Source organism: Thunnus maccoyii, chromosome 1, assembly GCF_910596095.1.
Source record: "Thunnus maccoyii chromosome 1, fThuMac1.1, whole genome shotgun sequence".
In the NCBI taxonomy this organism is placed as follows: Eukaryota; Metazoa; Chordata; class Actinopteri; order Scombriformes; family Scombridae; genus Thunnus; species Thunnus maccoyii.
The window spans coordinates 12,656,856-12,680,370 of record NC_056533.1 but is presented as its reverse complement, the minus strand read 5'-3'; the positions used below and the strand labels follow the sequence as shown (position 1 = coordinate 12,680,370).

Here is a 23,515-nt window from a genome sequence, read left to right as displayed (position 1 = left end):
TTGTAGGGATGCTGAGACATATCCATCCGAGAGGATACAGATACATGGAAATGAATACTCCGTGTTCATGAATTTTATATCAACTGCACTCGTTACAGACTACTCAGTAGTGTATTTTATTTCTGAATTACTCTCGTGAAAAGTCAGGAAATGGTGCAAAACCAAGCGCAATGCGGAAGGATATGCAGATGGTTATATGCGATGGTAGTGCTAGGTAAAGGTTCAGCCAATCAGAGCGCGGGTAATGCATCAGTAGAGAATGGGGCCGGACATGTGACTTTGGATGGCGTGCGTGCAGTAAATTTCCTGAAAAACGCAGTGGTTTGGTTACCGTGTAATTCGATACTTTGCCCTAAACAATGGGTCCACATGAGCTTCAAACGAATAATATCTCGTACTGTCATGTGAAATATGTTTTGTTGTACTCAATTGTCGTGCAGATGTGCAAATCAACGGTAACTGAAGATGTCAAAATGTTGTCTGTGGCTCCATTTAATCTTACGAGCCGATACAATAACATGAGACCCCAATACTGTTTATTCAATAAATATACGAGTTGTTCATCCTGAAATACATGGCCAGTCTGTACACGTTTGACCAAAGTAATACTTAAAAGAGGAAGCTCTGCTGTGTTAATACCTTACTGTCTGGTGTTTGAGGCAATACCTCCATCTAGCGTTTAAAAATAACAATAACAGTTTGGAATTATTTTACTGATATGCATTGTCTCTATGTTGCATATTAGAAAAAAATATTTAAAAAAAACAACATATAGGTCCATGCACCTGGAAATATAGCAAACTTATTATTGCAAGGGCTATTGTGTGCCTAAGTTCATGCTTGTCTTTTTTCCATTCATATTAGGTACATTTTTAGTGTATATTTAATTGATTTTAACTTTTGACTTTAATATTCCCAAATTACACATTTTAAGCACACAAACCATATCTATATACTCACACCAATATGCAAAATACAAATGTATCAACAGGAATTAGCAGAACTTGTGTTACTAGGCTTATATAATATTTATAAAAACACAAATTATAATTTGATTTGCATAAATGAAGGCAAGGAAACTTTGTTGGAGGTGCAGTACACAATTTTGTTGCTACACATCCTCGACATGATAGGTATAGTGCCATCACTGTCCTACTCAGCTGTGGGATATTGGTAATTGACAGTAACTTCAAACATAATGTTCATATAATACCACTGCTATTAGTTAGTCCAGTGCAGAGACTAGGCAGCTATGTCTCAGATGTTCCCCAGGATGATTCATTCCCTTGTTGTGATAATCAGCTCTGCCGAGGAGACAGCAGACAGTAACCAAATCCTTGACACAGACATAAATGCCCATTAAGCAAAGTGAGTTTAAAATTCAAACCTAAACATTTAAACTATGCAGCAGAGATTAGACAAAGCATTCCCGCAAAGATACTTCTCAAAGTGCCATTTACCTTGCAGATATGGGAAACACTGATGCTTCTTTTTTTCTGGATTCCCTCTGTCTTACTGTACAGGGATACCTTTCAGTGAGTCCAGGTCCCCCCTCCCTGTATCCCAGTTTGCTCTCACCTGTTGACAGCTGTGGTGGTGTTAGCGCTGCTGCTTCCACTGCCCATGTTGCTGTCTCACCAGGTGCTGTCAACCTCTGCCTGGATATACACTACTCCACAACCTGAGGCCAATGGATACACCTGTCCAGGTGAGGGACAGATCTGCCGTCCAGTCACTTTATCCACTGGCCAAGCCCCTGGCTGTCAGTCAGTATTAATGGCTGTTAGCCCCTGTGCCATGAGGTACAATAAGACACTGTGGGAATATGCTCAGATAAATCTCAGGCATGATCTGATAGGACGCCCTAATGCTTCTGAAGATATTAATACTGCACTAGTACAACCACTGCAACCTATGATATAAAAGGGGCTAAACGATCAAGCAAAAAAGTGAAACAAACAAAAGAACTAAAATAACACATTATGTTACAATTCTGATTACATTATGAAAGCAATAAGATCAAACAATAAAGACTGTTTGAGCTGATGTTTAATAAAAATAGAAATCACAGTATTAGTGACCACTTATGTTAGTTTTTCACTAGCATGGTTTAGCACTAGCATTAATGAGAATCACCAAGTGACAGTCAACATCAAGAATATTTTTCACCTCCCTCTTAACTATTGCATGACATCAAACTGTGTCATCCATATTTATATAGGCTACTGCAGTCAGGGTACGTGCTCTTCAGTTTGCCTTGTGTGCCAAATAAAAGTTTAAGGATCTTAATTTTCTCCTCCTCTCCTGACTACAGCCATACATCGAGCAGGCAGCTGGCCGATGCTCCATCCCCACCTGTTCATTAATCTGTCTATTCTTTAGGTCAGTTCTTAAATAGATTCCTTGAGATAATGAGGGTAAGGACTGATTATCTCAAAGGCCTAATGACACATGCACACAAAGACAGTGCTGTAGATACAGTGGGCATGGAAACAAATCTTTATGTTATATTAGTTTCTAAAGATATTACTGAAATATTAATATGACTATTGTCATATGTTTTGACAATATTGAGTGCATGCGTAGCTGCATTTATGTAGCATGACCTGCAGCTATGGATGCAAGCACTCAAGTGTAAAGCACAAATTTTGCATGCAACATATTTGTGTTCTTTCTTTTCTTGGAATACATTTAGACAAGATATGAAAGCATTTAAATATCGGCTTGAAGCTGCCTCCGAGGCATGGTGGCACATTAATAGGCACTGTCTAATGCAGCCACACACACACCATATGTACACACACAGCCAGACGAATATACACGAGTGGAGCCTTTTTCCTCCATTTTTTCCTCTTATTTCTCAGCAGCAGTGCAGTCAGCTGTAGGTCACATGACTGGCTGCCTGGTCTCACTGAGCATGCTCAGACCCCTCAGTGTTGTCAGGCAAAATATAAGACAGCAGTAGGAGCCGAGATCTGCAATAGATAAACACACAGACTCATACACACCAGCTGGCTTGCTTGCAGACACACACCACAAGCTCAGAGAGAAAAGCGCTGTAAAATTGGTGGATCACAGCTCTGGTTTCTCCAACATCTTATTTTAATGGGCTTATTGTCATCCATCATTTCAGTGGAAAACAGCCACCGAGAGAAAGAGGCAGGTGTGCCCTTTAAGAGGGGGAGCAGCTGAGGCAAGGACAGCATCCAAGTCTCCATCCTCTGTGAAGGTAAGTGTGGATGGATGGGGTGGGGGTGCAGAGCATTGGGGGAGGGGAAAATCCGCCTGACTGCATCTGTGTTTGTGTTAAATAGTTATCAGAAGGAGGAATGGGGACGATGGTGGGGTTGTTGGGAGGGGGTTCGGTCTGTCGGAGACTCTATTGGTATGTGAGATGACAGAGGCTGTGGGGATGGTGGGGGGAGGGGGGGGGAGTGTAGATGCTAGCAGGGTTGAGGACATGGCAGGGCAGCAGGCATATAGAGAAAAGGAGAGGAACTGAATTGGAAGACGCGGTAATGACAGGGGATCAGTGATTAAAAGGGTGCAGTTTGTGTCTGGAGGGGTGTTTAAGAAAAGAAAGGAGCCAAACCATCATAAAAATGTGATGTTATCAGGACAACGAAAACACAGTGTTATGATTTTTTTGTGTAGACATGGAGAAAATGGCCCAGTCTAAGGTAGAGATGAGCTTGCTGTCCAAAGATATGGCAGCAAACAAAGACAAAATGGATAACTGGTGTTCATTTAATTATATTGACCAATAGCATTGATGTCTTCATGCGTGATGTTGTTGGAAAAGCATTCTGTCCATAAGTGCCAAGCTATGTTGACATCCAGTCTTTGTTTGAACACATCTCAGAGTCCAGCCCTGAAATAATAAATGTTACAAATTCTTTATATTTTTGGTTTATTTTGTGCTTAATGATGTAAATTGTAATTTGTATTCTGATACTGCAGTATGAAATTTGCAGCTGTGTATCAGCAGCTTTATGTATGACACCACACTGATTGTTTACATGTCTGACACAAAATGTGATGGGCTGCTATGAAATACAGAGTGTACTGTAGCTGCGGGTGTTATATCAGTGATGTTGTTTACCCATTCAGTTTATCTTCTTATTTGGTCATAATTTATCTAAATACAAATTCAAGATCTCTTTTTTCCAAATCACGAGAGCTGTAACTATTCCCTTATAAGCAGCCATTATTTTATTATGTTAAATGCTTGAGAAATATCTTTTACTTAACACCCTGTAGCCACAGGGAATTCTCCTAATGCTAACCCAGAAAATAATATGTCATTTCAGAAATTCCCAATCCTCTTTTTACCAGACAAATCAAAAAATGGCAGTCTAACAATGCACTGACATAAGCACATGTGCTGTTTTTGCTGTGAGTCTATAAAGGAGTGCCAGCCTTTGGTGCTTTGGTATTAATTGATGTTTTTTTCTGAAGAAAAAAAACAAAACAAAACAAAGAAATGGAGACATCCTTGGTACTGAACGTACAGCACATATCTCCCACACATTCTCTCCACCGTGATTAATGCCACTCTGAAAGGAGGCAGAGATGGCTGTTGCTAGGATACATGGCAAGGTGAAGTGCAGACGATTCAAAGAAAAGAGGAGGAGGTCACTATTTACGAAGCCTGGCATCACTGGAGATGGCCTCTTTGTTTCATATTTGCTTGCTTTACTGAATTTTAATTTCTATTTTACCAAGGTTGTTCGGTGTGCAAGAAAGAGAGCTGGTCAACTCCGGTTTTCTGTTCTCGTTCCTTCCCCCTGGAAATTAGCTGCAATGGTTGGCAGTAGTCAAAGGCCTAAACCTGTCTGAGTGAGCCCTATGAACAATAGACCCAATGGTAAGACAGTAAGCATCTTATTATGGTAATCACTGCATATGATTAAGCAGTCTTGTCCTTTCATGGTTTTGTTTAAAATTCTTAAACTGGTAATTTTAATCAAATTGGATGTTGTGGTTACTCACAGATACTTGATTATATCAGACTGTTCAATTTTAGTATTATGTAAGTAATGAATGTAGACAGTTGTTTATGCAACTGGACCTCTGGGGTTCGGGCTTTAAGTAGTAAGACATTTTATCATCCTATCCCTATTAATTTGTTAGTTGAGCTCTTAGAATATCCTGTCTTTTGGAGATAAGTCACGCCTCCTCGTCTCTCCCTTTTGAGATGCTATATAAAGCACTGTTTTGAAGCCCTTGAACGGGAGGCTAAATAGGGAGACGCGAGAAAGGATGTGAGATGAAAGGATGATAGAAAGCGGTTGCATTTTCTTTCCGCTCCACTATAATGGCCTTTTCACAATGTGTGGGCCTACAGGACATCAAAGGCCAGTGTTGGACAGACGAGGAGTCGGATGGGGAGAACGAGTCGGAACAGTTCCTGTACGGCATTCAGGTAAAGAAGAGGCTATTACCTTTCATAAATCTCTATGTTGAATCTGATGTTGTTAGTATATTGTCTGTGTGCTCATTAAACTTCATTCTTGTAAAGGTAAATATTTTAGCCTGATGGTGGCATAAAGGAAAAGTCTCCAACAACATGAAAATTGATTCTGTATGGACCACATAAATCTGGCTACTAGTTTTTAAGATATTGATACATTTTGTCCTGATAGTCGTGCCAGACAAAAAGCCAGGGGTTACTAAATTCATTCAGAAGGATCCTTTTTGGGGATCATTAATGCCCAGACCAAATTTCATGAGAACGTGGTGGTTAGTTGTTGAGATATTTTGCTCTGTAAGTGTAGAGCAGATGAACCGGCTAAGTGACATTTCCCTTTCTAATGCCTCGCCGCTAGAAGGACAAAAATTTGAATTCATCAGAGGGAGGATATTCTGTTAAAATGTGAGGTGTCCGTGTTTTACAAGGATCTTGGCTCAATGTGAATTTTTGAAAATTGACAATAGCAAATATGACATTTAAAACTACAAAGTACAATACAGGTTCTAGAAAACATGTCGTATTGTCTCTCAAATGATGTATCACAGTGCTTTTCGGGTACTGTCACCCTGTGCTACCTGAAGTATCAATCACAGGCAACACTGTCATTCATTTCTGTAGTTCAAGGCTTCACTTCTATATAAGATCTTAATCTGTTAGTCATCCTTTTTTACCGTTATCTTACAAGTCTTGTGATTGAAATGTAAATCCAATCTGGGGCTTAAACCTCATTTCCATGCATTCAGAGAACATGAAAGCAGAGTAGTGAAGATAAGGATGAAAGTGTGGGATCTGTTCTACACACACAGAGCTGAGGAGATGAGAGTCTTACTTCAAGTCTAGACACCAGAAACACGTAGGACAGACTTGGGTCAATATTATTATTAATCTTTTTCAGTGAACGTAGAAAACGCAGTCGGGTAACCCCGGAAAACATTGAATGTGAGGATATAAAATGATCACTGAAAAACATAGATGGATGGATGAAAAACATAAAAAATATAATTTTACTTGCATAAAAATGACCACTTTTTTGACGTTCTGATTAGGTAAACTCATTCGATTTAAAGATATTGTCATTTCCTGTAGTCGCTCTACAAAGATCTCCTGAACACGTTTCCTTGTGCCACATTTGAAACTATGTAACTGTTGCATTTTATTTCAAATATAAAATGTGCTTGATGCTGGAACAGAGCTAGGAAAGACTGACTAAATGGAATAAATTACAAGCCATGCTGAACTGGACTTCCTAATCCTTTAAAGCAAAATTCTGGTATTTTATATCTGGAGTCTCATGTCACGATATGCAAATACCATGAGAACCTGGTCTGGAGTGTTATCGTATATTGGTTAACAGGCTTGTGTTTACTTATTGTTACTTCACTTGAATGTTTGACTTTCACTGTGCAGAATGATATACAGTACAAGTGAAAGGTTTGGACACACTTTCCCATTCAAGGGAATGGGAAGGTGTGTCCAAACCTTTCACGGACTGGTACTGTATGTGCAGAGTTTGACACAACTGTTTCTCTGTGCTCTGAGTTTAAGGTGTTTATCTATGAACATGATTTTGTGACATCGCTAATAGTGAGAGGCCAGTTTTTTTTATGTGGATTCTATTAAATGTCTTTAAAAATGCGTGGAGTGGGATCTTAACATAAAGACATACAGTCACACAATTTTTTGAAAAGAAAAAGAAAGGAAAGCTTCTGTTACGAATATGTTAGAAATGTTTTTCTTTCACTAGTTTGTCCACAGCCTTGTTCTGTGGGGATTCCAGTACTGTATGTGTGACCAGTGTTCATTTACTGCTTGTGGCAGGGGAGCTGTGCTGCTGATCTGTACCGCCACCCTCAGCTGGATGCAGATATTGAGGCAGTAAAAGACATCTACACTGACAGTGCTGTCTCTGTCAGGTACAGCACACACACACACAACTGTTTAGGACTAATTTGAGGTTTAACCAAACAAACAAAATAACCCTTTTAATAGGGCTGAAATCAGCTGAAAGGGTCAGAGTATAATGTATCCCATTACTTATGATCAATTAACTGTATCTTTTGTTGTTGGACAGGGAGTATGGAACCATTGATGACGTAGACATCGATCTTCATATTAACATCGGTTTCTTAGATGTGAGTCAGCATTTCTCTTTCTCTGCATCACTTCCTCCGTCATTGCCCATTACTATTCTAACGTTGACATTTTGCAAAGTAACACATCATGTATAATGCATCACATGCTCATAATTTATTTATGCAATGGGAAATGGCCCTAATAAGGATGCTAACTCTGTATATTTATGTGTATGTGTGTATGTGTGTGTGTGTCTGACTCAGGAGGAGGTTGCAACAGCTTGGAAAGTAATCAGAACAGAGCCCATTATTCTGAGACTGCGCTTTTCTCTTTCTCAGTACCTCGATGGACCTGGTGAGTAAAGATGTCAGTGTGGATGTTGGTTTTCTGGGAGGGACTTTATGTATTTGTGCCACTCACTGAACGTGGGAGGTGAGTACAATATGTGCTACACAAGAGGGAGAGTGAAAGAAAGAGTCTGTGTGTGTCTGCGCACTGTGTAATAATGTTAGTCATCTTCATTCAGAGCCGTCAGTAGAAGTGTTCCAGCCCTCCAATAAAGAAGGCTTCAGTCTGGGCCTGCAACTCAAAAAGTAAGTCATGTGATACACTATATTTAGCACCTTTATATTGAGGGATTTGTCATGCATTTGTTCAGAGTAGATTTTATAATTTAACTAGTTTCCTATAAAAATGAACCATTTTGTATAACCAAAGGCAGAAATATAAATCAGAGATTTATTTTTCAATTTAAGGTTTCAATTGGATAAACAAAATAGATACATAAACATTTAAAAGATGTTGCTTGTAAAACAAAACAATAATCTATACACACGGCTTAATTAACACTAATGACAAAAAGAAACTGATCACCATCTGCCATGTTCATTCACATTTCTTCCTGCTTGACTCTCTTGTTTTTGTAACATGGCAGGATCCTGAGCACGTTCACCTCACAGCAGTGGAAGCACCTCAGTAATGAGTTCCTCAAAGCCCAGCAGGAGAAGAGGCACAGCTGGTTCAAAGCCGGAGGAACCATCAAGAAGTTCCGTGCCGGGCTCAGCATCTTCTCCCCCATACCCAAGTAGGTTGTCTCTCTTTCTCATTTTGCATCTCTTTCAAGGCATCTTCACATTATTTTTATTGTAAAATAAACATATATGCAATTTCCAGCAATGATGTTCACCTGTTATACAATAATTTAGATGTTTGTTTGTGTGTGTATCTGTGATGTCTTCAAAAATGTTTTATTATTCTTTGTCCTGATTAGCTTTTAAGCTCTTCACTGTTGCCAAGTGTGTGCAATCACTGACGGAGAGGAGCACAGATTAATTTACCTCAAGTACAGAAAACAAGTAGGCTAGCATTATGTTGGCATAACAACTATTTTCTTGCATTTTTCCCACATTAGGTAGATATGTGAAAGCATTTTTAAATAAATATTAAAAAGGGTGAATCAGATTTCTGCAGTCTTCACAAATGTTCTTCATGCATTTCTAATTGGTTAGTAAAATCTCATATTTGGCCAAAATGTGTCTATTATAGCTAAACAACTGAAAAAACACACACCTTTAGCTTTAAAGGGTGCATCATATAGAGGTTTAGGTTTTATATGCAGTATTGTGCATCCGTCTGTTTTTGTGATTCAGTCTGTATCCAGATCACAAAAGGTTCCTAACATCTGGTTCTAGCTATGTCTTTATCAGGAAATAACTGCTTCACAGGGAATGATTTCTTTTATGTCTACAGCATACAACAAGCAAACTATTTTGTCAAGACTGGAGATTTCTGAGGGACTTCAGTAAAATCTTATCTATCTGCTCAACAAAGCATGAGCTGTAAAGATAGTGATGAAAATACTTTGTGATGGTCTGTCTGTAAAAAGTGAACTGTTGCAAAGATGACAAGACGCAATTGAAGCAGTCTGACACAACATAATGTAGACTGACTAAAATTCAAAATTTGAGACACACACACACACACATACACACATCCCGGTCCACGTGATGGAGGTCAGCTTTACTAACTACTAGACTGTCTTGATGTCCTCATGACTTGACAGGAGTCTCATGTCAAGAGGGTACATAGATAATGTACTGAGAGCAATGGTGCAAGTGAACATTTTTGCATTTTAAGTATAACACTGTTAGTGTCGTGTGAATGACTAGAATAGAGTGTGTAAGTGTTTTTTAAACCAGGTACTGACCGTGTAAACACGCTGCAGTCTTTACGATACAAGAATACAGCTGAGTAGATTATTGAAAATGATATGATTCGTGTTTGTAGCAACATTACAAAGATAAACTGATTTTTCATCCTTTGGTTGTAAAGGTTGGCAGGTTGGTTGTGGATGCTGTTTGATATATGGTCTTCTTCCTCTTGCCATCAATTTCATTGCTTGCAGTTGTATTTCTCTTCAGTCAAATAAGCCTTTCACATAATAGACTTCACAAACAGGTTATTCATACTTATATGTATATTGTGTTTTTTAGTTTCCAAATGTAATATTTATAATATTTGGAAAAACTGTATGTTAACAGTTCAGCTGCATGCACAGTTTACAGTTATTTAGGTGTTGAAGCCAAACACTCCACTGTGTAATTTTTACACACAAGACCTGGACAATGGCGACATTAGAGTTTTCTTATCCTTGTATGGTTGAAGTGACGCACATGCTTCGTGTCTCACTTTTTTCTAGGTCTCCAAGTTTCCCTCTGATCCAAGACACGGTTTTAAAAGGGAAGCTGAGTGTCCCTGAGCTGAGAGTGACCCGCCTGATGAACCGTTCTATCTCATGTACCATGAAGAACCCTAAAGGGGAGCTCTTCAGCTATCCACCAAACAGCCAGGTCAGTGTGAACCAGGAAAAATCGGCACCTATACATCCACAGTATGTGGAGTCAGTTGCCTTTCAGTTTAAAGTATAATTTGTGAAATTAACAAAATTCCACTGTTGCCACTCATTTGTCCTTAATGTGTCTCACTCACACATCATTTTGTGGTTGTTTTGTTTTTGTCACAACTCTGAGACTTAACTTTATGCTCCTTAGATTTGTGTGTTGTAACTAAGTAGATGTAGATGCTATGATAATGACTTCAAAATCAACCATAATACTGCAAAATGTGGAAAATACACACAAAAAGAATTGAGTGCTGTTTGAAGTCACTGTATGATGTTCTCCTCTGTTTGAATCCACTGTGATCCACTCTGACCCCCCCTTCCCCCTCTCAGTCACCTGGCACCTGCACTGTTCCCACCCGAGCTTTTCCCTACCCTTTCCGTAACATGGCTGCTGCGCCGTTTCCCATAATGCTTTGTCTTCACTTGACTCATCAGACTGTGGCTGTCCCGGCGGCCAGGGCCCCTGCGCAGATTACCACGAGGCAGCTGATTGAATTGTTTTTCTCATCCCAGGCGGGCGGCCACTGCAAGAACATCCCTACCTTGGAGTATGGCTTCTTAGTGCAGGTGAGACATCATGGAGATATGGGTTCACGTAACGATACACTTATAAACCCTGTCTGAGAGTTTAAACATATGATTGACAATTAAAATCAATTATGTTTCATCAGGATTAGGTTTTAATGAGAAAGTGCCGAAAAGTTATGTAGCTATAAAAATTGGTTACTTCAGTTTTTTATTGGGAGTAGAGTTAACTTTTATGTAAACCGGTTTTGATACTTAAATTATAGACTTAATATACCAGTCATGATTGGTGGCAGATGGCAAAAGCCACAGCTGTGCATATAAATTTGCTGCATCGTTGTAGTTTTAATCAGAACATTTGCTCATGCAGTTAAAATCAAAATTAAAAAAAGAACCTTAGGCCCAGAAGCAAGCAGTGGCTCCTGTTAAATACACAAAAATAATGCATTTGGTTATTGTCTTCTTTCTTTTAGCTAATGATCCATGATGTACACAACAGTCTATTAATGAAGGCCCACCTTCAAATCTGTACTGATGTGAGGGCCCTATTGTATTAGCTGTTTATGCTCGGGTGCAGGTTAAACCAGCCAAAATTGCAGTGTGAAATTTTCGTGTTGTGACAGTTCCACTGCCAAACTAGTCTTTATTCCTTTATAAGGCAGTGCTAGTGGTGGGAGTGATAACTGGGAACACCGCTGTGTTTTTCTCCTTACAGATAATGAAGTACTCAGAGCAGAGGATCCCCACGCTCAACGAGTACTGCGTGGTCTGTGACGAACAGCACGTCTTTCAGAATGGATCCATGCTCAAGGTATCAGACATAAGAAAGAGAAACAAACAATACAGATTTATAAACCGCTCCATTTTGGTAAAAAAAAAGAAGAAAAGACAACAATTAGTGAATGATATTTTCACACTCTATTAGTTATATGATCCTGTTAATGGATTTTCCACAATAGTAGGTGTGAGGTAGAGAGAAAAGAGTGAACAAGAGAGTGTATATCTGTAAGAGTGTGCATGGATGAACTTGTTTTTGTGTAGTTATGTAGAACACGTTAAAATGGGTGTATTGTCATCTCTCTTTATCTATGTGTGTGTTTATGTAGCCAGCTGTGTGCACAAGGGAGCTGTGTGTGTTCTCCTTCTACACTTTGGGTGTGATGTCCGGTGCTGCAGAGGAAGTGGCCACTGGAGCAGAGGTGACAACAACACAACAAACAAAAAATGATATCATTCAGATTCTATGTATAATTTATTCTTCATTTCCAAACTTTATGCATCCTGTTGGAACTGAGGCATATTTTACTGTCATGTTACAATGAATCAATAAAAGCATCAAAATAAGTTGATGACAGAATCAACTAAAGGCATAAAAATGTAAAATCCCTCCCTCTCCAGGTGGTGGACCTACTTGTGGCTATGTGTCGAGCTGCTCTTGAGTCTCCCCGTAAGAGCATCATCTTTGAGCCCTACCCATCAGTCGTTGACCCCAATGACCCCAAGACTCTGGCCTTCAACCCAAAGGTCAGCATCCTCATTGCTGGAATTTAAAACCACTGCCAGCGTTAAAACAAAGAAATGTTATTGTATTTATTCACAAACTGAATGCATGAGGTAATAAAACAGTAATACTTAGGATTATATTGTTAGTTCTGTCTTTGAAGCACTGTGCAGTGAGCATCAGATAACATTTCTTTTTTCGAAGACATTGGATAATTAGTATATTGCAGTAAAACTAGCAATATTTAAACAAAACTTTTACCTCTACAAGTGATTTTAGATGCCTGTATGTTCTTCCCTCTCTCATTGCATACAATGGATGTTTGGCTCAACCGATGAACACAGAAGAAGAATTATGAGAGGCTGCAAAAAGCGCTGGATAGCGTCATGTCCATCCGGGAAATGACCCAGGTACAAGAAGGAGATGGGAGGGGCAGAAGGGAAAACTACAGTTAGGCTTTATGTATACTGCTCCAAATAGCATCGTAATTTTTTTGGTTTATATGAGATCATGACTGTGTGTCCAGCTATTCCTTATACCGTCCACAGTTCTGTATAGTCAATGGCTCCCACTGTGGTGTTTGGATGGCATGAGTAGGGTCTTTGTCTAGCAAAGTTGATGCTGATTAGTTTACTATGTTTTCCATTGCCTGTTTACCCAGTGTGGCTGGACTGTATTTATACTATATATGCATCACATCACAGGTCTGTATCTGACCACTTGCTCATTTGGTTTTGGGAAAAAAATGTGAAAAATAAATCTGAACCAACATATGCATGTGTGGTTTTGCCAGGGCTCATATTTGGAGATCAAGAAACAGATGGACAAACTGGACCCTTTGGCCCATCCCCTGCTACAGTGGTGAGTAGAGAGGATCTGTTCTAAAAAATAGGTTTATTCTACTTTGCATGTTGACAGGCTTTCACTTCATTTGAGAAAATAATGCACAGAACTACTCATCGATATAGAGCATATTAAACTTAATATTAGGTCAATTATCATACACAGCACAGTAATGATTATGAGCTAATGAAAATTATGGTTCTAAATGTTATCATGTTGATGCAGATTTGCAATTTATGATTTGCGCTACATAAATAAAAATACTTTTGAGTCCACTTTAAATTGTGTTACACCTTATTAATTTAATCCTCTTTCTGTCTTTCTGCAGGATTATTTCCAGTAACAGGTCTCATATTGTCAAGCTGCCTCTCAGTAGGGTAGGAAACCAGAATGACATCCCCCTCCAGTCTCCTTTACCAAATTAGCTGTTTTGTGTAATTTGATGGTTCATGCTCTCTCTTTGTCTCTCTCTCTGTCTCTCTCTCTGTCACTTGCTCTCCCTCATAATGGTATTATGATAGCAACTGAAATTCATGCACACCTCCCACCAGTTCCTGCTGCTCAGTAGCCCCCCAGCCAAGGAGGCTCGTTTTCGCACTGCTAAGAAGCTATACGGCAGCACCTTCGCCTTCCAGTGAGTGCCCTTTACTCCTCCCATTAGCAATACAGTTTTTATACGCTTGAAACTCTCTGTTTTCATGGTATGACTACTTTAAAGCTTATAGCTTATAAAGCTTATGAAGGAAAATCATTTAGACTGTTATAAAATATAAAATAATTTGCAGTCATTATATTGTTCAGCTTTTGCAAATATGATGTGAGAAATCACATCCTGTAAATAATTGATCTCAAAACAAGCATAGTCACTAGGATGCATGCATAATTTAGCATTAGAGCAGTACACTATGTCAAACATGAACATGCCAGCGTAACACCTGGTCATTATGTTGTAGATGGAGGGGCCACTCCAGCACATTTTATGGAACCATAACAAACAACACCACAGAGCAGTGGATGCTCTGTTGGACAGAGAAACCACCTTGCTAAGCCAGCACATGGAGCCAGCAATATCTGTGAGATAGAAATTTGTACTGTAGCAGATGGGGCTATGCTGAATATTTTAGATACACATAGCCCATCTGGGTACTAGCAGGGTACAACTAACTCATGAGCAGTGCTAACAGTCGTCCTTTATGCTGGTTAATACTACACATTTAATGATTCTCACCAGAAAATTCTAAATATGTAAGTCTGCCTGGCTGCCCTAATTGTAAATTGATATAAATAGAAAAATACATATTCAGAGTCTGTTTAATGACAGAATTTTTCTTTGTGTATCAATTAGAGACAGTAGGATCAAGAACTTCTTACTGCCTCAAAAGTAGTTAAAAATAACAGCAATCATGACTCTGCTCTGACAGTTGTTTTTTATTTTAATACAACACGATGAGAAAGATGGTCTGGATACCTGCACTGGGACATGTATTCACACATTGTACTGAGAGACAGCAGTGATGGGTTGTCAGCTTTGATCTTCATCTTCTGAATGTCAGGGGATCATCTTTCTTCTAAATATTAAATGATATAAATTTGGAGAACTATGATGATGTAACAAAATGTCCCCAAATATCCTTGCACAAATGATATAAATAGATACACTGGTTCCTTTGTGGTTGGCAGTAGAGAGCTGGATTCTTATTTAATTTCTTTGCACTTCACTAATAATTCACAGCACTTTCATATACAGTGTATAATAAAATAAAAAATAATATAGAGGAAATGTTCATTTGCTGTTCCCTATTGCTGCTCTCCGATGAGATGAGTGATTCTTCATCTTTCTAGTTCATGAAAGCTTTTTAGTTTTCACACCAGAGGTTAGCGTGAGTTTTAAACTTGAGTGAGAGCTTTTTTTAATTAAAATATTATGAAGATTTTAGGAGATGCCAGATGAAACACTGCACAGCAAATCCAATGACACAGGACAAAATGCACCTGAGTGTTCATTTATTTTCACATTCTTAAACAGCATGGGTCGAACTACTGCACAACAGTGGTTGCACACTGGGATCCAGGCTGCTTATATTCACACAGGCCTTTGTTTTACCTCTTCTCTCTTATCTCTCCCTCTCTCTACACTTGCTCTAGTGGTTCCCATATAGAGAACTGGCACTCTGTTCTGAGAAATGGACTAGTCAATGCCTCTTATACCAAACTGCAGGTACGTAACCCTGGCAGTTGGCTGGAATTTACGATGCATCTCCTCTCGGACAGTAAACCTGCTCTCGGACAGAGCAGGCTTGTTGTCCGGCTGATTCATTTTTGCAGTTAATGGATGCCACGTTCCCTTTTGTCTGCTTTGCAATTGGCATTTTAGCGAGCAGGGCACACTGGGAGATTTTCCCGGCTAATGTCGGCTGCTTTTTTCCTCCCTCCGCCGACAGCAGCGGATGTCACATCTCTTCTTGTTGTGGGACAAAGGGAGGGGGCTGTGGCATCAGCTGTGATGTCAGGAGGCTGCCTGTGTGCCCTGTTGGGGTTAACCACCTAGAGCACTGAGTAGGCTAGGTCTGAAGCTGAAGGATGCAAAGGACAGTCTCCATGGTAGTGAGTACAGGCTTCTTCGGGGTGAATAAGGAGGGCTTCCCGAAGGTCAGTAACTGGCACCACTCATTATAGAGTCAGACCTGGGTCAAACTGTAGCCACAAATCATTTAAAGCATTAATTAAAACCTGGTTGATGATAGATATATAGAACTGACATTATAAGGACCACACAAATAGTATCAGGTCAGAGACCGAAAACCACATTTCCTTCTATATATATTCCTTTTTTACTCAGGTTTGCATCTCTATAGTGTTCAGCCAAGGTTGTGTTGGACTTTGTGACCCAGGTCTGTAAAAGAAAAATAAATAATAGAAGGAAAGAAGAGGTGTGCACCAGATATGGCACAATCCGACTGATAATGACTTCTTGGAGATACAACGACATATCCTGAAAATAGATTAAACACAATTAAATCAGAAGTCTCAAGGATCTTTGAAACTTTGACGTCGGTCGTGATTGCTCTATCGTGCTGCTGTGTTTCATTTATGCCTTCTTTGTTCTCCAACTTATGAACTTTCACTGTTTGATCTCGCCTCAGTGCTCGTCTGCCTCGTCTTTTTGCTCTCCGTTTCACCTTGAGCATTGACACCCCCTTCCTCTGTCATTGTGTTTCACAGGAGGAGGACTGAATCTGCCTCCAGCTCCAGCTATCACACAAAATCTCTCGTCTATTGTTCCTTTTGATTTCTTCCAGATGTGCCACGTCCTGACCTCCATCTCCCTCACATTTTATTCCCAAACTATGAAGTAGCTCTTTGTTCTTCCTCTCGTTTCTCCTCTGGTTTCACTGTTTCACTTATCAACACTTGCACCTGTGGTCCCTGTTTTTCTCATGATGTACATTCTCATATGGAGACTCTTCATCATTGTTAGTCACCCTCATATCATCTTTACCTTCAAGCCATCATATGTATATCTTCTTTCTTTGGCTCTTTGCCACCCACCATCTTTGGATTCCTATGTGTGTATGTTTTTATGCTTGTTTTTATGACCTGTGTCAAATAGCCACAGTAAATACAGCACTGTTTGTGTTGATCTACTGTACTCAGAGCAACAGATTCGTGGGGTTTGCCATGTAAACTGTCATAGAAACATATAAAACACTGACTTATCTATTCCACTGATTCAACTACAGTAAGTCTGGTATGTACTGTAGTGTATGTGTGAGTACATCCATGTGTGTATGTGAGGATGTCCTGTGCAACTGCTCAGTGACCCTTCCTTCCTTCCTGCTCTTTTCAACCCAAGCTGCATGGGGCAGCGTATGGAAAGGGCATCTATCTGAGCCCCATCTCCAGCATATCTTTTGGATACTCAGGTAGGAACGACTCATTCCTCGCCACTCAGCCACCCTCTGGCTCCCCCCCTTTTCCCTGTCTTCCACCATGTTGACTGAGTTTGCTCTGTGTGTAACATGGCCTGATTATCATCCTGGAACACTCCATTGACACATGTGGGAGCTTTCCATGCTATCCTGTTGTGCTGCACTGTGTTGTGTGTGTCCATTTTGGGAGCTGGGAGCTGGGAGCTGGGCCTTGGGCCTTTGAGCTTGTGTGCTGCCTACCATACCATACTTTATGTTGTGGCTGTATAGAATGGGGCTGTCAGTGGATTTGTGAATGTTACTTTGTTGGCTTTTTATATTGGTTTCATTAGTGAGATGGGAGTGTAGAGTAATTTATACAAAACAAACAAGTGCCTGCCACTATCTTCCAACTGGAGACCATATTTACTTCTCCTTACTACTCCCTCAGAAACACATATTTCAAGATTGGATTTCAGCACATACTATTGTATTCTGATATGGTTTGGTGCAGTTTGCCAAAGGGGCCCACCTGCACTATTTAAATGCCCCTAAGGAAGGATTTTCCAACTTTAAGAATGGGTACGGAAGTCTTGAATTTTAGCTAAAAACTGTCCTTGCCTGATCAAAACCAGTAAATAATTACTCCTCTAACCACTTACTCACTTTTTAAAAGGTAGTTTCAGATCTGATAATACTATCTAAAGCGATTATTTCTCCACAAAAGCTGTACACCCTGTATCCCCTTTGTTTTCAATACTGAAAGTTGAAATTCATGACACAATTTATTTTTTAAATATAAAAATATTCCCTGGCATTTTGGAACGATAACCTTCATATGAAGGTTAGCACTGTGGGTAATGATTTCTCAGTACAAGGTGTTCAAGACCACTAGAGGAAGGTTTTTCACAGCTTGAGTGACTCGAGGTAAGGTCGTTCTGACTGAGGGTTGTTTGCTCTCTGTATGCTGCTCTTGCAGGAATGGGGAAAGGACAACACCGCATGCCCACCAAAGATGAACTGGTGCAGCGTTATAACCGCATGAACACCATACCACAGGTGAGGGAACAAGACGTACTGCAGCCTGACTTAATTTATAAAGCAAAATACATCTTTTCAGAAGAAAAGTTAGACTTGAATATACAGTATTCACTTTACACACAAAGAATTTGAAAGAGGAGACAAGTTAAGGAAGGACTGGAAGCCTCTGGAGAAATATAGTATTGATTGAGTTGAGGGCTGTTACTCAAAAGGTGAAAAGGTGAAAAAAATGTTTTGTTGTTGAGTTTAAATATTTTAAATATTTTTTTACAACCACTGAACCAATTATTTGACTGATAACATTTTGTGCCTTCGCAATGTTTGGATAGCATTATTACCTCAGTTGCATCATGGTCTTTCCTGTAGCAGGTCGATGATTTTTCTTGTTTCTTTTTTCGATAGAGCCGTCCGATACAATCAAGGTTTCTTCAGAGTCGAAATCTGAACTGCATCGCTCTTTGTGAAGGTAATCACAAACAGAAAGTATATGATGTGTTAAAGCAGGGATGATAATGGATACGTGGCATTAGTCTATTCAATTAATATACTCCGCTGTGAATCTGTCTCTTAACAAATGAAAGAAAAATGAAATGAGAAAAAATGTCATAAGGTTAGATCATTAAAATGTAAATGGGTAATGTGATTAGTGTATTAATGTGAAGTAATACTTATAACAGTTATAGCAATTATGATAATGTGATTATCATAATAGGAGAAAATGATTAAAAATAAAGAGGAGACATAAAGCACATCACTTAGCTCTAGATAATAACTTTAGGTATTGAAGCTATAGTCTATCTTATGTTGTATTGTACAATACCAAAAACAGCAACACTACTATTACAACCAATAATAATGATAAAAGAGGAAGAAGCATGAAATACAGACCACCATTCCTCATCGTGCACTTTTTGCTCTTCTTTTCTTTAAAACAGTGATCACATCTAAGGATCTGCAGAAACACGGCAACATCTGGGTGTGTCCAGTGTCTGACCACGTCTGTACTCGTTTCTTTTTTGTGTGAGTAATCTCATCATTTTTAATGCCTGCATATGATGACAATATTTTAATGGAGAATTATGGTACATGCTGCAGTTTCCCTTTATCATCATTTTAAATTACCCGTGAATAAATTGTACCGATAGTTGAGTGGTGTAACCACTCTGATAAACTGGGTTCCTCTCAAGTCAGAGCCTTTCAATATGATGGTTAAAGCTGCAGCGTTTGGAGCTCAGCAGATAAAATATGGCATCCAAACTGGCTGCTGATGTTAGTGCTTTGAGTCCAAGCTTTAGACATATTCACTAGATGGCAAAGTCTATTATCATGTTCACTGCTGTCTTCTGAGTTGGAAATTAGATTTAAGATGGCCTGCAATCAAATTTAAGTCACAGCTAAATATAATTTGATTCTGAACTTGTGCTCTGTGTATGGTTGTGTTTTTCAGCTTGGGCTAACGGTTAATATGGTTAGAATAAAAACAAGAAAATGTGTTGTCAGTACTAACAACAGCTCTTCTAAAACTTGTCTCCCAACTTATCTCCTCCACTGCATTTACCAACATAGATAAGATCACAACAACATCAACATAAAAACTGAGGGATTGTGCAAGAGAGTGATTAAAATAAAGCAGTTGATTCAACACTTGAACTTCCCTAAAACATACCCAGCATGAAACAAAACTACAAAAAAGAAAATAGAATTATACTATATACTGAACCATATGTGAACTCATCTATTTATATATAATATGCAGGTATGAGGATGGCCAAGTAGGAGATGCCAACATTAACACCCAGGAGCCTAAGGTGCAGAAGGAGATCATGCGTGTGATTGGGACCCAGATCTACTCCAGCTAATGGTGGTTCACCAGTGACGCTTGGATCCATACGTCTCTCTGGCGGAGGCACACAGGCAGGACAGATAGAGCGAATGTTTGGGTGAGCTGACCTCAGGCCTGATACTGAAGGTCGAGGGAGCTCTTGAGCACATTATACCTAAAAGTCGATTTTGTTCTGTTCCTCTCATTCTGCTCTTTCTCCTCTGTTCCTCTTCTCCAAATGGTTACACATTACATGTTCATTTAACCTTCAGTTAGTTTTAACTTGGCTAAAGTCAGTCTGCTTTTCTCAGTTTGTGACATTTACAACAGAACTGAAACACACACTGGTGAAGGGAAAAAGGAAGTAGGCACTGGAATGGCTCTCGACACACACTTACTTTCAAATCCTGGGTTGACTGAGTTTTTTTCCTTTCTTGCTGCACTTTTACTGGACTAATTATCTCTATTTATTATTTCTCTTTGTGAATATCTACTAAAAAATAATTCCAAATGGTAGATCCCTTTGTGGCAAATAAGTGGTGGATTTACATGCACATAGAAGTTTGTTCTCTTATTGTGTTTAAAGCATTATCTCTGATCCCTTTATTTAATATTCTTTGACTAATGACATGAATTAAGGTCTGTGATATGGTTATCTGAGAGGGAAGCATTTACTCTGTCATTTTGTCCTTGTCCACCTGATGAAACTCCCAGAATCCAATAAGCGAGGTGTGGCTTGAACTCAAGTTACATACACTATAGGCACTTTGTTTTTGATAACATTATCAATAGTATTATGATTTTTCATGACAGAATTAAGACCATTCTGATTGATAAAGCACCTTCAAAACCTCATAGCCCTAAAATGTCAAATATGCAGGAATTAAGGGAAAAAACAAAACAAAACAAACTTTTTTATCTTTCCTGCCAGATGTGTAAATTTTAAGGTTTCATACACCGATCATAAAATTCTTTTAAAGCTCCAATAAGTTATATTTATGCTATGAGCACTGAAGGAAATGGTGCTCTGTAATGTAGAAGGGTTGGTAGTGTCTCACGGAAAATTAATACCTTACTCTGGAGCTTTTTACAGCTTTCAGTTGCTTTTAATTCATTGTTTCAGTTTGCTAAGGCTAGCTTCTGTTCCACCAGCCTTTTATCTGAATTGCTGAAACATGGTACTGAGAGAATCTATTTATTTAACCTGAATGAGTATATACTACTATACGTACTAGTAAATCTTGAGCAACTCATCGTTTTAACGAGGATTAAAAAAAAAAATCATAGCCCCTTGAACGTTTTGATATGTGCTTATGTTAAATGCTAACATGAATGCTAATGCTAGTTGTTATTAAAATGACAAAGACATTAGCCATAAACACATAATAAGACAACAGTGTATCAAGGCTCAGTTGCGGTGAGTTTGGTTTGATGTTTTTCTCCTTCCCTGTGGAGAAATGTTGCTTAAAGGAGGATATATGAGGCCAAATACTAAACCGGTCACTGTTGAAGCTGTGGGGGTTTCCCCTCAACAACAGCAATATAGACATGAAATTATACATATATGAGTATCCTCTCACTCTCTCTGAAATAAAAATATAGAAATGAGAAGACAAGAGAGCGTGTAATGTGCAAATAGGAAAGACTTACATGAAGTGAAGAGATCATTTACCAAACTGCCATGCACCTTAGATTTAGTATTGATTCTTAAAAGAAAACAGTGGATTGGATTCAGTCTGTAAACATGTTATATCCGTTTGTTGAGAGAGATATTTAGTTTCCTATGTTTTATGTAAAGAAAAAAAAAACAATTCTTGTTCTGTGCCATCTTTTTGTTAAAGTAGGCATCACTTTTTCTTTAAGTGGTGGATATCTCATTTTGGAATAAATCTCTTTGTGTATGAACTACACATCCCATTGGATTCACGACCTACAAAATCCACTGTACAGAAAATCATGAACAGTTTTACCAAATATCTACTGACAACATCCAGTCCAGGTGAGCTCACATCCTCCCCACTCCCACCTAATGGACACTGGATGTTATAAAGATGCATTCTTGTGCAACTCTACAGTTTCACCTCGGAGAATGACGACCTTGTATAGCTAATCAAGTTTATCAGTTAGTCATGTACTGTATGTATGTATGTATGTACGTGTGGGTTTGTATTTTCTTGACATTATACTAGACATTGCACTTAATCAACGTTTGCCTAAACTGGAGAAATGGACTGTCCTCAGACCTGCAGTGGACGGGTAATGGAGGAAAAGGACAAAAAAGAATATTTGAGTCAGCTAGACTATAATATCTAACATCCAAACTATGTCTGTAAGATGGGCTTTCAGTGTCTCCTGGAACTGAAAATTCAGACTACTGAATAGACTTTGAGACACTGAAAGGGAGCGAACTGTAAATAAGGACATTGGAGAACCTGTTGTGTATTGCCCTGAAAGAGGTGGACATGTACAGCTGACTCATTGTGTTGCTGGACTGTGCTAATAGCTGATGCCTGTTTTCGCCAAGAGGTTTGAACTGCGAGTCTCTTTGAAAATCTATTCTCTCGCTGTCTGTCTCTGGTGAGGAATGTTTTCAAAGATGATGTCTACGACAATGATGGTGATTATGATGATGATGGTGAAAGGTGGCGATGTGGAGGAAAAAAAAAGAATAAAGCCTGATTTTGCACAGTTTTATATACAGTCTCCTTTTCTTTGATGTCTCTGTGGAAAACTGTGACCATTACATGTGGAATTGTCCATTGTGTCTGGCGGAGGCTTTGTGCTAGCATCTTGGGCAGAAGGGGGCACCATTACTCCACCAGCATATACATACCACCTGAGTCTTCTATTCTTTTTAAAGTCTAGTCTGACAATCAAACCAGATGTTTTTCTGTATTTGTAACTCTCACATGTATAACTACTTGAATAAGTTTATACAATAATAGGTGAAGTGTTATGTTTTTCCATGTCAATCAGAGGGTTAGTTACCTCACAGGTTCATGCGGTGACGTAAATCAATTATCTTCAGCACTTCTATTCACAGAGCAATTATGTCCTGCACCTAAAAACTGGTTGAAACATGCTTGAAATAAGTATAATTATCTACTTTATGTGTATCACAAGGCATGTTAGTCTCACATAACAAAATATGTCATTTTATTGATTCTTATACAATGCTACCCCAGCAGGAAGAAAGAAAGAAAATAGGCTCACTAATAATAATAAACTGATTTAAAAAAATATATTTTATCTTGCTTTCTTGGATATAGATACTGTATGTAGCTGCAGAATTGTCCTTTAATGACACATTGTCAGACTGGGTAAATGTAATCAGATGAGCTTGAGCATCACATGTACTTCATTCTTATCAAAAAAACACATACACCATACAATACTACACAAAAAAGAAAATTAATACAGCACAGTC

The 23,515-nt window shown here is 38.9% G+C and overlaps 1 protein-coding gene across 3 annotated transcripts; it reads left to right on the top strand.

Annotated features, from left to right (window-relative positions):
• Positions 1-181: 181 nt before the first annotated feature.
• On the top strand, positions 182-22,782 carry LOC121907371 (protein mono-ADP-ribosyltransferase PARP6-like). 3 transcript variants are annotated; one of them, XM_042428708.1, is made up of 25 exons: positions 182-1,368; positions 1,524-1,708; positions 3,134-3,229; positions 4,726-4,867; positions 5,348-5,425; positions 7,292-7,386; positions 7,545-7,605; positions 7,810-7,900; positions 8,073-8,139; positions 8,481-8,630; positions 10,245-10,395; positions 10,884-11,015; positions 11,689-11,784; positions 12,080-12,172; positions 12,372-12,497; positions 12,819-12,884; positions 13,268-13,335; positions 13,646-13,694; positions 13,839-13,951; positions 15,463-15,535; positions 17,171-17,240; positions 18,205-18,284; positions 18,669-18,732; positions 19,202-19,286; positions 20,023-22,782. In XM_042428708.1, exons 4-25 carry the CDS (start codon positions 4,865-4,867, stop codon positions 20,123-20,125), a joined length of 1,914 nt encoding a protein of 637 aa, XP_042284642.1. In that variant the 5' UTR covers positions 182-1,368; positions 1,524-1,708; positions 3,134-3,229; positions 4,726-4,864; the 3' UTR covers positions 20,126-22,782. The 3 variants fall into 3 exon arrangements, with proteins under 3 accessions (XP_042284642.1, XP_042283855.1, XP_042283196.1); XM_042427921.1 differs by lacking the exons at positions 17,171-17,240; positions 19,202-19,286; positions 20,023-22,782; XM_042427262.1 differs by lacking the exons at positions 18,205-18,284; positions 18,669-18,732; positions 19,202-19,286; positions 20,023-22,782 and having other exon boundaries at positions 12,822-12,884; positions 15,463-17,256.
• Positions 22,783-23,515: the final 733 nt, after the last annotated feature.

Excerpts from the sequence above, each read along its gene's own strand:
- LOC121907371 (XM_042428708.1), top strand. Across the intron at positions 7,901-8,072 it reads TCAGTACCTCGATGGACCTG|AGCCGTCAGTAGAAGTGTTC; the intron begins GTGAGTAAAGAT and ends ATCTTCATTCAG. Across the intron at positions 13,952-15,462 it reads GGCAGCACCTTCGCCTTCCA|TGGTTCCCATATAGAGAACT; the intron begins GTGAGTGCCCTT and ends CACTTGCTCTAG.